The sequence below is a fragment of the Passer domesticus genome, chromosome 2 (assembly GCF_036417665.1).
Source record: "Passer domesticus isolate bPasDom1 chromosome 2, bPasDom1.hap1, whole genome shotgun sequence".
In the NCBI taxonomy this organism is placed as follows: domain Eukaryota; kingdom Metazoa; phylum Chordata; class Aves; order Passeriformes; family Passeridae; genus Passer; species Passer domesticus.
This window is the reverse complement of record NC_087475.1, coordinates 61,542,117-61,558,233: the sequence shown is the minus strand read 5'-3', so window position 1 is coordinate 61,558,233 and position 16,117 is coordinate 61,542,117. Positions and strand designations below refer to the sequence as shown.

Genomic DNA, 16,117 nt, shown 5'->3' with positions numbered 1-16,117 from the left:
CATATCTTTGTGAATCTTTTCTACTTGAATTTCCACTTGCAAACTGAAAACAGATTGTTAATTAAGCAAAATTTTCTGAGCACCTGGGTCATCAACAGAATGACAGTAATTAAATTCTAGCTTCAATTTCTATACACATAATAAAAGAGTGCTTTACCATTTTCATTCTTTTCAAATTAATTGAAAAAATATACACAGCATTACTTCCTTGATACATCCACGCTTTAGTCTAAGCAAGTTCTAATGGGCTGAAATTATCACATCTACCTTTAAAAGTTGAATGGATTACAAATGGATAAGATCATCACTGTAGGTCTGAAACACTTTCTTTATTGTAAGCTACCTATATGTATTAATTTTAAAAGAAAATGAACTACAATTATTTTCTGTGATTTTAGAAGGTAATTAATCATCCCTGAAATAAAAACTTCCATTCAAAATGTTGTAATTTTCTGGAATCTGAAAGCAGCCTTCAAAAGTGGTAAAAAACAGAGTATAGAAGAAATGTGCTCAAGTGAGAGAGATTTACTTTCCGTTCTAGAGGTGAAAGATATTGCTTCAGTAGGTGAGCTCACCATTTTAGGAAGGATAGCTTGCTATGTATAATAACATTCTCTACATCTCTGACTTAAGGGAAGAATGAGAGAAGCTCTAGATCAGCAAGATAAGAGACCAGGGCAGAGGGTGTTATAGCACTCTCGCCACCACTTTCCAGTGAGAGGAGCAAGAAGTGCTTCAAGCTGCAACTTGATAAAGAAAGGACATTGTTTCCACCCAGGAATCTAAAGAGATAGATAGCAAAGAAACTTGTCAATGAGTTGAAGCATTTTTCAGTTTGACTTCATAGGTTGTCACAGCTGCTCATGCATGAGCACAGTCGATATTGTTTGTAGAAAATCTGGATTTCTTGGTGTTTTCTTCAGTTAATTGTGCTGAGATCAAGGTGACTTACATCTTGGCCAAATCATTTTTAGGCAGGTCACTGGTGTGGAAGACAATTTTACTTGCAACTGAAGTGATGAAAAAGAAAAGTGTTGATAGAAAAGCTTTCTCCACTGAGATGAACAAATAGCTAAAAACTTGAGGATCTTAATTATCCTAGAAAACTGATGGAAATATTAACATTTGGATTCCGAACAAATTCATTAGAGTTGAATGAGGGAAGCCCATTTCACATCTGTTCTTCACTTTATATGAAAGAAAAAGTGTCTGTTCATGTAAATAACCATACTTAGGCCATGGAGACAGCTTTGATCTACCACAGGTGAGCCCTTTGATATTGAGTGGAGGAGAAGCAGCAGCTGCAGCCACAGAGTGCAGGGTTGATGTACCTGTAGGTAGCTTTAGCCTTCTCCAGGTGGGAGGTTTAGCCTTTCCCACCTGCTGACAGGTTCCCACTATCAGATAGTCAACCTTCAAAGCAGAGCCTGCCTGTCCTCCACGCTTCTGTCCGTGCAGCCCACTTGTCTGTACGCTGCTGCCATGGGAAAACAGGTGTCAGGTGGATGTCTCAAGGGTCATTTCTGTGGTCACACACCTACTGCCACACACGCAACGGTGTGTGCCAGCACAGGGAGTGGTAGCAGACATCATGGGGAAGTAGCTGCATGCCTGGTTCTTGGTGCATAGTTAAGAATTGTGTAGACTAAAGTTATGGAGACAGACTTGAAGGGAGACATCTCCAACATTGATAAAATGTAAGTACGAAAGACACATCATTGGATGGATATTGATGATGTTGTTTCAGTAATGACATCATCCATAGACTCCTAGTGTCTTTGCTTTGCTTCTCTATAGTGATCACAACATAAATTGCTTGTCTTGTTTGACTTCCTTGTTCACCAAAGTTGAGCAGATTGTCGCCGTTTTCAACGCTTCTACCAGACAAAAAGCTTGGGACCATTTCTCGAAAGCCCAGCGAAAGAACATAGACATTTGGCGAAAGCATTCTGAGGTTGGTGATTTTATTTTTACTTTCTATCCATCATCTCACAGCTGGATTGACACAGAACGAGTGTGATTGTAGCTGGACATAGTGTATTTGGCAATATTTACAGCTACCATTTTAGCTGTTAATCAACTGGCCGTTTGCAGTCTCGTCTACAGTATGAATTGCTCCCATTGCTCTCATTATGGTAATAGTCATTAAATAACATGAAGACAGGGAGCAATGTGTTTTTATTTTTCATGCAAAATTTGGGAAATCATTAGAAGATTATGTTTACTATCTAAAATAATGAACTGACATAGTGAAATTAGGAACAATATTTTCAAATAATGAATTTAGGAGTCAACGTGATCTGTTTTTTAAAGAAGAATTCTGTGGCAAAGATTTTTTTTTTTTCCACTGTGCCATCTTATGATAATTATAAGATGACTTTGAGTGAAAATAAAATAAAAAATTACTTTCCTAAATAATGACTTCAGAATATTAAGTCCGTAACTGTACCCTATTCCTTCCCATTTGTTCTATGTTTATCTTTAAAAAAGTAGATACATCACTTATGTTGATTCTAAGTCTTATGCTTGCAAAGAAACCAGTATAAATGTAATCATACAACCACACATAGTTAGCAGTGTGGGACCATGCATGTGTGACTGTCATAAGCATGAGCAGAGGAAATGGGATTCTAACTCCCCTTGCTGTGAGTGGCAGCAAAGGAAGTGCTAGACCTCATCCTGTGTTTTGGTCATCCAGCTTTCGATTTTAATTCAGTATATACGCTATGAGCCTGTATTTTAAAAAGTAAGTACCGCTGTCTTTGTTTTCTTTCCTTCTTTCCTCTTCCTTTTTTTAAAAATTTTAATATGAGCAATTTACATACACTTGGTTTACTGCCATGTGGTACAGTGTGTTGATTGTTACTATCACCGTCCTCTAAATGATTTTTCTCTGTCTCAGAATAAAAACTTTAGAAGGTAAGGTGCACTTATTTAATTATTTTGTAGTACACTTGTAAAATAAGTGTTGTACACTTAGTTTGAGAAACACTGAAGTGCTGTGATATAAATCATTTGGATAACATTTTAAGTGTCCATTAACTAATGCTAAATTACTGTTGAATACCAATGGCACTAAATGTAACATCTACATGAATACCAAATGAATACTTTATTATCAGTGCTATTATGGTGAATACAAAACTACTTCAATAATGGGACACTTAAAATAAAATGTTAGCATAATTTATTAGTATAAACTGTATTTTGCATTTTGTTCACAAATATTTCATATACATAGTGGATAATGCCTTTGTTCAATTGAAAGTTGGGAAGTTGGGGATTGATCTTTGTCTTATCTTTTAGAGACATATGAAAATATTATTTGCTAGTAGATTAATTATATTAAGATCATCCCTTCTTAAACTAACTTTCTGTAAAGGGATGTGGTGTGTCATTCATTTGCTGGTTTCTAAATATTTAATAAACTGAAATGTGTAAGAGTTGGACTTTCCAGAAATGTTAATTCTCTACTCATTTTTTTCAAAAATTACTGCCTTTTGATTTTAAGAGGACAACGGCTAAAACAATTCAAAATTATGTATAGCATCTAGCTAAACCAATACATTTCGGAAATGTCTGTTTTTCAGATATGAAATGTGATGGAAATAAACCAAATGGTATATTTTATTTCAATTGTAGCTTCTAACCATGGTACTATCTACTGATTTGTTTAATTACTTGATCACCTTCCAGTTACTTCCTGAATTTAGAAAAGCTTTGCTAGAAACCCAAGGCAAAGAAAAGACTCATACACATAGACATTCCCCATAGAAAATCATTGACTTTGCTGATAATGTAGACACTGATGCAACAAGAACATTTGTCCACTAATGAGGAGTAAATGTAAGAGGATGTCTGCTCATATATGCAGTATCCTTCCCCAGGAAAATGTGCAGGGGGCCTTTTCCACTAAGGAATTCAGAAATGTCTTGCCAATATCTTCCAGAGATGCTTCTGGTTTCATTAGACACTGGTTGACAATTTAGCCTTTTAATTTTTTTTTTTTTAAATTTGAAATTATTCCCCTGTAAAACACCCACTAATTATGTTCCTTGCCTTTGCTGGAATTAATGAGTACAGATACATTTTTCAGAATATTTGAGATCTGCCGATGAGCCAAGGGTACAGCTCAAGAGAAACGCCTTCCCTTTTTTTCACGCAGCACCTCTCTGACAGATTATTGTTAATTGCACAGAGCTGTTGTCGGACTCCTCAATGCTGTCTCCTCCTACCACACGACTCTCCCTTGTTTCAAAGACTTCAAACCACCTCTTTGGGAATTAAGCTCTTTGTTGGCAGAAAAATTAGCTGTCTGCGGGTGGACAAAGCCTACACTAATCACAGTGCAGCATCCTCATGTTACACCTGACAGGATTATTAGGACAAAATAGAGTCCTCTCAATCTTCTCAGTGCTGCCATTAAAAAGGCAGCCGCTACACCCGCGCCAGCTTTTCTACCCAGAACAAAGACCGTCTAGACTCCTACAAAGCCCGCGTGCCTGCTGATCCTTTTCCTGGTGACATGTGCAGGGGATGCCTGCCTGCCCTTGCAGCAGTCACCCGGAGACCGAGCTGTCCCTGCTGCCACTCCTTTTGGATCAAGATGCAAGGATTTTCAGGCCAGCATTGTGGGACCGGGTCTTTTAAATCCAAGGCAACCTGGGCATAGGGACAGAGGGTGAGATTCCTTTGACCAGCGTTAGGTTCTTACAAATGCACAGCTCTTCTTCTGCACTGTCTGCACTCAGCTCCCTTCGCAATCAGCAGAGAGAACAAGGCACTTTAAGGATGCCTTTTAGTTAATAAAACTTTGTGTGTTGGAGACACCTACATTTGGCCAAATGAATCGTACCCCAAGTGGCAGAAGGAAGCAAGAATTAGCTAGCCCTTAAGAAAGCTGACAATCAGTCTGCTTAATACACCAGTTTTAAGTATTATCCCTGCTGTTAAAACATTTTTCCTATGTTTGTCAGGCCTAAAGATCACTCAACAGGGAAAGTCACTTTTTCTCTTGTTTTCCCTGAATGTTACCTTTGATAAACTCAGTTCTTTCACAGGAATAATTCCCTGTGCTTCTTGTTTTATAAATATTCATATACAAATAAATATGATTACAATTATAAATTATGTATAATTAAAATCAGATCAGTATTAAAAACAGATACTAAATAATGCATAATAACTTTATGGACGTTAATACTGACAAAAGGTAATTTTGCTTTTTAGGAGCTCCGAAATGCTCACAGTGAACAGCTCATGGGAATCCGCCGGGAAGAGGAGATGGAAATGTCCGATGATGACAGTGGTGACAATCCCAGTAAAAAGCTGAGAGTAGATGATTCAGGTAAATATATGCAAGTGTTGTTTTAGTAAAAGCAAACAAAAACATATGAGAAGTGACATTTTAATACCTGATTATATAAGACAGTATCTTATTTTAAACCCTCATAAATTAGTTATTTGAATGATGCAAGATGTCTCTAGGAGATGTCTGTCACCTGCTATGTTCTATAATGATGAAAATTCTTTAGTTCTGCCCTTGGCTGGAGCATTATGTTTCCTTACTGCACTCTCTGCAGCTTTGCATGACAGCATTTCATTCCATGGTAGAAATGATGTTTTATTATGGGACCAGTTCAAGTTATACTTTGGTCAGTATTCTCCAAGCTGTACCTTTCTTTGCAACAAAGACATAATAATCTCTAATCTCTATAAGAAATAGCATTTTAACTGTGGAGCTTTTTTTGTTTCATACTGCCCTTACAAGGGTACCTATTTCACAGTATGGTACTGCATTCTGCATGAATTAGACACTCATTAGATGGCTATCTTGAGTCCAAGAACAAGGGTGCATGTAATGTGAGTAAGAAAAACAGCTTTTTCAGCCTTCTGCAAATACTCTGCTATCCAGGATGGACACCAATAGGTGGCTCAGGAGCTGCCAGAGTTACTAACTGGTAACATGATCTGGATATATGCATTCCTCTATTTCTTGGCATTTGTATGCCAGTTGAAAGGTGTGAATTCAACCTTGCTTACAAGGAGAGAAGAACTCTTTGGCTCCTTCTGTGACAAGATACTGTGTGAGGTTGAAGGGCCTCAGAAGTAAAGACCAAAGGAACGAAAGTCATTCTAGCAAAGAAATTTTTACTGTGACCTCTCTCTTGAGGGAAGATTTAATATTTTTTCCTGGAAGAAAAATGCAACAATAAAACCCATAAAGAGCAGCCGTAATTTTTGCTAGGGTTATTTTTTTTTATTTTCTTGATGCCATTAGCAAAGTGTTTGAAGCTGAGACAGTAGGTCATTACAGACCAGGAATTGCTAGAAATCAGCAATTTTTATGACTATCTAATCATTTTACATCGACTGTGTCCACTCTCATGGAGAAAAGTCATTAGAATTAACAACAGGAAGGTAGAGCCAGAAATACATATAGCCTGCATACCAGAAGAGATGCAGGAATGTTTTGAACTGCAATACTTACCAATTCAGCAGGTTTAACATATGCATGCCTAGGGCAGAGCTGGTCATTTATTTTGTAACACCACGGATAGTAAAGCATGTTTGGTTTTCATGCATGAAAAAAGACATTACTGTCAAAAGTTTTGCTGTCTGAGATTTCTACAGTATTCTATCACAAACAATTTCAAGTTATTTGTATTGCTACAATGTGGGCACTTGAGCAAACCCAGTAATGTGTTGCATTCTAAATCAAAATTTAGCAATATGAATCCACTTGAGTATGTGTCCATCATTGTTTGTTGTACCATTCATCATCCTCTTAAACTCAGTGGAGTTGATCCATCCTGCTGCATACATAGTCATCCAGTTCTCAAATTAATGTTCTTCTTTCAACACTACACTCTCAGTTAAAGAAAGTGCATTTGGTTCTTCTGTCAATGACAATAGAGGGAACTTGGAATTAAACCAAAAGAGTTATCAGGTATAAAACACTGGTAAATGAAAAATAAACTGAAAAGGTACTTTTATTATTATTACTCTTATGTACAGAAATGTGATTCTTCTTTCCTTCTTCTGGTGTTTTTTTTAATTACTGTTTGTGTTAGATGCCTTCTCTTTTTCTTTTTTTTTTCTCTCTGAGTACATCATTCCAGAACCACCACTTTATCTCACTGGAGTGGCTATTTGTATTCACAGTAACTTCTGTTGTATGAAGAATATCTTTAAAGAGTCTTTTGTCACAAAGAAACCATCTTGCGCAGTAAGAAAACATTGTCACTCTGTTTATTTTTAACCCCTTTAAAAAAAAAAAATTCCCTAAGAACTTTCTTGGGAAGAGCAAGACTTGAATAACATGAAGGTATTGTGCCTCTTCAATTCAAGGACAGCATGCACACATAAAGTTTTAAAAGTCTAAACCCAAAAGTAGCTGAAGCAATGAGACATGATTAATTGATTTGTATGGTTCCAGAGCTCTGCAATGCGTGTTCTGCCATTCCAACAATTTTCTTGAGGACATTATTTTTCAGCCTGCATTTTTTGACAGTGTGAGCAAGACTGTTGGGAAGTTACGGCCCCAAAGTTGTAATAAGTGGCAGAGATTCCCTCAGGCTTCAATACCTGTGTCAGGTCTTTTTTTCAGTGGTTCACCTGGTTAAATCACTGCTAGCACAAAAAGGCTTAATTAATTCAACAATTTAGAATGGGTTCTAAGACCTCATTCTGTCTCAGTAAAGCACAGTTTCAGGAATCTCCCAGCATAATTTCTTCTTTCCTAGAAGAAAACACACTGAGTGCATCACATCTTCTCACAGCTAGATAGCTAGAATGAAAACTTTCCTGTAGGATATCTGAAGATAAACCTATTAATCACCCTGAGAAAAAGAGGATGGATTCCAGCCCCAGAATTTGAAAACATACTGCAACACTTCTAAGCCCTGAGACTGTGAAGAAGTGCTTCTGTGCTCAAATGCTTGTCCAGAGTTGCTGGACTTGGGGTTTCAGAGTGTTGGTGTTTGACCTAGCTGGCAACTAAGTATGACTCAGCTGCTTGCTCACTCCCCCAGTCCAGTGCAATATGGAGGAGAATCAAAAAAAAAAAAGTACTAAGTTGTGGGTTGACAGAAGGATAGCTTAATAATTGAACAAAATATAATGATGATGTTAATAATAGTAGTAGTAGTAGTAGAAATTACGATGAAAAGGAAAAAGATATGGAAATAAAATCCAACAGAAAGAAGTGATGCACAATTGCTCACCACCCTCTGAATGATGCCTATCTTGTTCCCAGCATTAATTTACTCCTTCTGGCCAACTGCCCCCAGTTTATATACAGAGCATACTCACAGCTCTGTGGAATACCCCTATGGCTAATTTGGGTCACCTGTCCCAGCCATGCTCCCTCCAGGCTTCTTGTGCACTTTCTCACTAGCAGAGCATGGGGAGCTGACAAATCCTTGGTTTAGAGAAAGCACTATTTAGCAGCAACTAAAATATCAGTGTGTTAACAACAGTCTTATACTAAATCCAAAACAGAACTGTGTCAGCTGCTAGGAAGAAAATTAACTCTATCCCAGCTTCAAGCAGGAACAGAGGAATGTTACAGGTAGCTGACACCCTAGAGCACAATAACATCTGGGGATGAATAAGGTATTCCTAAGAATAATTTGCATTTTATTTTGAGGCATGCCAGATATTACATCATGCAAGAGATCAAATCATGATGCATGTTAGAAACTCACCTGGGAAAATTTGGTCTTGCAACAATTGGAAGAGGTCCATGTGGACTTATTGCAAACTGTGTCGCTCCATTCTAGACTCAAATCCTCTTCTTTCATCTGCAAATAGTGCTTCTGCCAGCTATGCATGAATTTGATTTATTGATATCAGTGACTCAGAGGCAGAACTGGAATGAGAACTGGCATCTCCAATCTCCTAAACCTGTCTTCCACCCCCTAGTCAACACTGCAGGCCTGGGCCACTGCCCCCTGCGCACAGACCTGCTAATCCAGGTGTTTTACAGGTTATTCTCCCCAGGCTTAGTCAATACCCTACTCTATTCTGCAAGCTGAATCTTCAAGGAAAAGGAAAATTTCACTACTTGTTTGTTACGTTGGAGACCATCTCAAACTTCTGCAAGGATAGCCTGAAGAACCCCCTAGGGTAGCAAGTAAGTTGGTTCAACTGCCACAAGTGCTTAGGCTACCAGAAATCCTTACAGTTTCACAGACTAAAAGTCATTTGCATTCCAGGGAAAGCTGGAAAAAGGCTGACCTGAGACTGAGTGAATTTTTTTTTCTTTTTTTTTTTTTTCCCCAACAAAATTCAGCCCTTAAACAGTGATTTTTCTGCAACGTGGATTTTGGAGTTTGAAAGAGACAAGAGGATTGCTAATGTAAAGCTGGAAGATTGCTAAGAAAAAAATTTTAATGATGATTGGCAACTCAGTTAATATATTTTAAAGTCAAGATGCAGCTACTGGAGCATTAGCTCAAGGGAGAAAAAAGAGATTCAATGCTGGAGACTAGAGGATATACAAAAATCTTCAGAATGATCAGGATTTATGGATGCTTCCTCTCCCACCTGCTGGCACGGGGAGTAAGGAACCACATGTAAAAGCCTCAAAAGTGATTTTAAGAATTAGTAAAGATGTGTTTTGTAAAGAAGAGCTGAAGTTTGGTTTATGCCTGCGAGATGCCTGTTATTTTACTGTAAGGGGAGGTGGGTTAATCTTTTGCTTTTGCAGTACACAAACATGCCATTAATTCTAGCAAATCCAGCTTCAGTGGGAGAGTAGAGCTGGTGCTGTGGAAAAGAATTAAATGCTTTGGAGAGGGGTGCAGGAAAGATAGTTGTGTGATTAAAGTGTTTGACTGGGATCCCAGAGCTCTATGCCAAACCCAGCTCTGCTACATATCATACCCTGCCTGGACAAATCAATGAATTTGTATTGTCTCAGTTCTCTAGTATCAAATGGAGACAATGGTTCTTCCTTTCATTCAGCCACTACCTGTTCTGTCCACGTGGAAAATAATTTTCTTGGTAAAGGCTTCCCTCCAGCTCAACAGAACTGCAATAGCCTGGAGGGAAACACACTGGAGCCCTGGGGCATTTCACCACCATTGCACAACCTCTGATGAAGTACATTAATAACATCTCAGAGGCTGTGTGCAAATAACAAATTGCAAGTTGTGCAAGGCAAGCCCAGTTTGAACACGTAAGATTGGTGCTGCTTTGCAAGTTAGGGAGGACATCCTCCATGGCAGCATTTTCAAAAATACCTAAAGCAGGTGCCAAACTTAAACACTGAAGTTGGATCTTTAATGCTGTCCTGAACTGATCTGTCCTGTTTGCAGCATCAGCTATGTCACTTGCAGTAAGACACAGGCAGTCCACCTCACAGAAGAGTGTAAGTCCTTGTGAAACTCAGTATTTGAAAATCCCACCCTGGTCCACACAGCATAAAACAGTCTTTGGGATATTGTTTACAAGTCTGTCTTGAAAGTTGCAAGCCTGGCAAGTCTTCAAGGAAAGCCTGAAACAACACCAAAGTGATCTGTGTCATGCTTATTCATCTTTTCTCTGCAATTCAATCCTCTTTTTGCTTTCTTTGAGGCATTTATGAATGCAGTGATACACATATAGAACAGGAACTATGGTTTATAGGTGGATTAAACTGGTAGGAAAGCTTTATATTGTTAAAACTTTGAATAGAAATCGCCAAGCCCCAGCTGTGTGGAGCTGAGCTTTGGTTTTCCTTTGTTTCCATCTGAACAAGTGTCACAGCGGATATCATGTCAGGTCTTCTTCTTCCTCATGATTTCAGAGATCAGATAATTCTCCATTCCTTTCTTGTAAGACTAACCTTTTGGATTTATGGGGGATTTTGTTTCAAACAAAAGTCTGATTTATTTTTCTGTCATTATTCTCCATCCCATAGATTTTTGGCATCAGATTTTATTGGTATTTAACAAACCCATTATTTGCCAATTGGCCTTTAAAACGCTTATTGATAAACATAATGTAAAATAACAAAATGTATTTACCTTAGAAATTAATGGGATAGCATTGCTTTTTATTCCTTAAATAAAGTGGTACCATTTCAAGGCCACAAACAGCTGGTATCATAAGCAGCCCTGCAGTGATAAACAAAAAAAACCCTGTCAACAGACACCACCAACCTGCTTTTAGAAGCATACTCAAAGAAAAGAACATATTTAAAATGTGGGACTCTGAATTGTCACTGTAGTGACACGGTCCCCTCTCTGGCCACAGAAGACAGCTGAACAACCCTTTTGAGCTCTGTGAGCAGAGTAACTTCCCTTCGAATGGAAATGCTCTGGGCACAGCAGACAATCAGCTTTGCTCCCTGGAACCATCAGGGGTGATCACTAGAAAGCAGCACAAGATGATTACTTCCTCTGTGCTGGGAAAAGTCTGCTCTAGTGTCTTTCACAGCATGCCAGTTCAGAGCTGTTATCATCAGGCAGGCTCCAATTTTGTACCATAAAATGCATTCCATTTTTCCCACAGCTTTTACAAAAATAAGCTGAAGTTCAGGACGCATGTAGGCAGGGGCCTAATTTTATGCCCCTGGTTTTAAGTCCATTTGCCTCTAATAATGCTTCTTGTGCACCTCAATTTAGCAGAAAAGTCTTGATGAATCAGGGCTGAAGGTAGTTCCCTGAGGAATAAAGACAGCCTTGTCCTGTCCCAGGTACTGGGCCAATTCCTCTAGGTCATGTACAACACACAGGCTGCAGGATGGAGGTCTCTGCTGGTCCTGTGCATGCAGCAGTGAAGGGGTTAATCTGACTTCCAAATTTTGGAGGAAACAGGCACTTCAAAGGCATTTTCCTAATATGGGGTGTCGGAGAATGTCCTGTTTACTACGAAACAAGTCTGTTGTGCTTTGATGCTTTTCCACTGCCAGAAATACCATTATCTAGATTACAATTTATCAAGTTTTCTGGGTATTTCATACTGATAAGGTTTTATGCAGGATCATTACATATGAGAATAGATTTAATCCTGTTTTTAGTAAGCTTTAAGGACACTGAGGGATTATTTATGTAATAAGATGCAAAGTTGCTATGGAAAACGCTATAGCAACCTAACATCTTCACAAAACCAAGCAGCCACTTGTGACAGCAGTCTAAATTTACATTTATTTTACTGCTATTTTATTGACATTCTTAGTGTCTCCTTTTGACAGCATGTTAAAATATGTTTTGCATTCATGCTAGAACAAAATTAACAGCATGTTGTTGGAATGAAGATGATGCTTATAATTCTTGGAGATAATTTTATCATATTTCATTTTGTGTAAATAGCATTAAAATAATAGCAAGAAGAAGCTCAGGTGCATCCCATCTATTTGTAATTGAGAAAACAATGTACATTGAAAGCAATATTTTACAAGTCAGTGAAAACTAAACTGCTTTTATTTGCTTCATATTGGAATGAAAATATTTTTAAGAAAAAAAATGATTTTGTTATTAGAATTTATTTCAAATCCTATATCTTTTATTATAACTTTCCTGATTCAGGATACAGGCTATAATTTTTCATTAGGTTTCATAAAACAGGGCATCATTTCTAACATGTAAACTTACAGTTTGATAGGGGATTGCTCTATTTAAATGGGATTTTTCTAAAACATAAGATAAAAATACACATTTCACCTTAGGAGGTTGAATAAAAAGGGAAAAAATAAACAAACACAAAGTGATGAAACAGTCTGAACTCTGTCCTCTGCTCATTGCAGTTAATAATGAAACTCACATTGAATTCAGTGGGAGCAGAAGCAAGCTCTGTATATTGATTTTCTTCATCCCCCTCCATTAAGAGTCCTGAAGTGCGGCTGTAACATTGTTGAAGTGGGATGTTGGCAGCAAAATCAATAAAAGACAATATTAGAACATATGCTGTTTTCAGCTTCCTCACAATCTGATATAGCTTGTATTAGCATTCTTCTCCAAATTACATTTCATGCTTTCTATAAAGTGACCTTCCTTACAGTGCCCTCTCCAACATAAAACCTCTGTGCTTTTTCTTTCATATTTAGCCTTCAAGAGAATTATTCCTATTTATAACAGTGAAGGTGGTTGATTCTGAACAGAGCACAAAGAATAAATTACTTCAAGAATGGCTTTAGCTTAAATTATATTTCTGGCCTCCAATGAAAGATCATTTTTATTAGTGTTTAAACTGAGTTCTAGGGGTTACATTTTCTTAATCATGCTGCCCTTCGTGCCCTCTGGTTTTAGAAGCCCTTTGCACCCTGGCACATTAGAGAAACTAGAGATATTGCTTGAGGTGGAGATTTAGGTGCCTTCTTACCTGCCATTATTTCCGAGAATCATCAGCCATTGCCAGTATATCAGAGGAGATAATGATCAGATAGCTGAGTCTTTCCTTCTTTTCTAATGTCAGTTTCTAAGCTCATAATTGCAGGTTTGGGGATTGTTCTTATGTCATGAGACATGCAAGGGTGGCTGAAGCTTCTAAAGCATTAAAAGCCTCCTTTTCAAAACATGAATCTTCTACTTTCTCACGTGTCCAGTTGACTGCCAGTCTGTGGTGTAGTTTCATGCCAGGAGATAAAAACACGCCCAGCAGAGTTCCTGATTGAAGCTTTGGGGCTACAGAAATCCCCAAAATACTTCTAGTTAGTGATGCTGTTTTACTTTGGTGAATGAATCTTAGATTCAGAGGAGTTTCATGATGTCCTGCTCTTGTTTTGGATAAAGGCCATCTCAAGAAAATAAGCTTCTTACTAATGACAAATACCCATAGTATAGCATTTTCATGACAAGTATATTGTGGGATTTGATTCATAAATTTGAAAGCCAAGTGGATTCAAAGCTGCTTGGAGGTGAGTGATCTTCTTTTAGTCTTATTTGGGTTTAGATTCATGGCGAAGAGAAGAGGAGAAGAGAAGAGAAGAGAAGAGAAGAGAAGAGAAGAGAAGAGAAGAGAAGAGAAGAGAAGAGAAGAGAAGAGAAGAGAAGAGAAGAGAAGAGAAGAGAAGAGAAGAGAAGAGAAGAGAAGAGAAGAGAAGAGAAGAGAAGAGAAGAGAAGAGAAGAGAAGAGAAGAGAAGAGAAGAGAAGAGAAGAGAAGAGAAGAGAAGAGAAGAGAAGAGAAGAGAAGAGAAGAGAAGAGAAGAGAAGAGAAGAGAGAAGAGAAGAGAAGAGAAGAGAAGAGAAGAGAAGAGAAGAGAAGAGAAGAGAAGAGAAGAGAAGAGAAGAGAAGAGAACTGTCCTCTAGGATGTCAAATGAAAGAGTGAAGACCTAGATACTGCACAGTTTTATCCAGTTCTCTGGTGGGTCCAGTGTGACTCTTTGAACACCAGCATGCAGAAAGGTGGTTTGTTTTGTTGGTCATGGTTTTTGGTTTTGTTTTTAAATGAGGATTTTTTTATTGGTTTTTTTGTTGGTTTTTTTTACCTTTCAGTGGGCAAAATAGTTTGCAACCTTTTGTTTATTTATCCATCCCTCCAAATATTTGATGCATTGCAAGTTTTATCAGATTCAAGAACTGTGCAAGCATGTCTTTACAGCAAGTAATTGCTGGGCTGCTTCTGAAACAGCGAAGTGCCCCCACCACACATGTCAACCAGGTGCCTCTTTGGAGCTACTTGGTGGTTGCCAATTCCTAACACCACTTCCTTCATTGCTTTTTTGTCATGTGTCAGATACAGGCTATCTTCCTTCTTAAATTTGTCTGGAGACTAGTGAGCATTTTTAACAGTCAAGGAAGAACATTCTAAAAAGCAATAACTCTCCCTATGTTGTTCTGAGATAGTTATCTGTCTCATAATGTTTTGTTGAAAGATTTTGAAATGTCTGTGATGTAAAACCTTGATCCTACAAACTACTCCCTGCTGGTTGGAGTGTTTGCACTCACGTTCTGGTCAACACCTGCAGATAAAATGTCCTAAGTTGTGGCTTACTCAGAAAATCTGGTACAAGGACTGTTTCACACTTATCTCTTCAAAGCTACACATTCTGTAAATTTTAATAAAATGTCTGTTTCTGAAAGGCCTGTAAGTACCTAACTTCCTACCTAACCTAAGCTCTGTAGAACCCTGTTATCTGCAAGTTTGCAACACATTTTATTTTTCAGAAGCTGAGAAAATACCTGCTAAACATGTTAAATTGTGGAAACACACAGAGGCGTTTATTTGCATATCCTGAATATTCTGGAAGCAGAAGGAGGGGAGAAAAGGAGGTTTGGGCTTGCAGATACAGCATTACTCAAGAAATTGTGTCTGAATGTGAGGGTCAAAAATTACAAGCTTCATGTCATCATTTGCTTATGCCTTCTAAAGCATAAAGGGGTAAAAATGTATTCCCATTTAAAATCCATTTTTATCTAAGGAAAAAGTAACTGAGCAAGTATTTCAGTATTATGCATGATTTTAAAAGAAAAATTAACTCAGACCTCTAATCCACCACAAGGTTAGAGAGATACCTGGATAAACGCTCTTCTGCAATTTAAGGTGCAATGGAATTTTGTTCAAAAATGGTTTATCCTCACATTTATAGAAAGCACTTTACATTTGTGAACAAAATTTGGCTATTATAAATCAGACCAATTCAAATCACCGTAGTAATTTAAACCACTCATATCAGCCCTTTCTTCACTAATGAATGTGACAAATTGAGGGATTCACATGCACACTGTCAAGTTTGTTTCAAAGTAGCAATGGCATTTTCTTCATAAATCCTACAGATTTTTTTTTTTAATTCTCACAGTGGTGCTGAGCCTGAATGAAATTCCTCATTCAAGTGCCAACAGCAGTGATGCAGCCATGTGTCTGTAAGTGCCAGTGCTGATTGTTTAAATCTGAGTGAAAATATAAAAGGCACTTTGACTCCTAAGGAGCAACCATCAGTGACCCACCTACATGGAGGTTTACCTGTATACAATAATCCTTGTATATCCTAAGTGATTTATCTATCACATGTATGTGCATGCAGACAATACCTTTGTGCAACATATATAAGATTTAGTAACATCAGCATCTCTTCTGCTATGCAGAGTTCATGTACCCTAAGCTGCCAAACACCAGTAGTACAAGCAGCGTTTTTCATTACTAGTGTGGGAGTCGATCATCAATGCCAGTTGGTATCTCCCCAGTAACC

At 37.9% G+C, this 16,117-nt stretch overlaps 1 protein-coding gene across 10 annotated transcripts in view; it reads left to right on the top strand.

The window, feature by feature from the left end:
* Positions 1–16,117, top strand: part of ENOX1 (ecto-NOX disulfide-thiol exchanger 1) — a 356,911-nt gene that overhangs the window by 288,042 nt on the left and 52,752 nt on the right. For all 10 annotated transcript variants that reach the window (XM_064408720.1, XM_064408719.1, XM_064408714.1 and 7 more), the window contains 2 exons: positions 1,848–1,954; positions 5,230–5,347. In XM_064408720.1, coding sequence (XP_064264790.1) covers positions 1,848–1,954; positions 5,230–5,347 — 225 coding nt within the window. The remainder of the gene's footprint in view (positions 1–1,847; positions 1,955–5,229; positions 5,348–16,117) is intronic.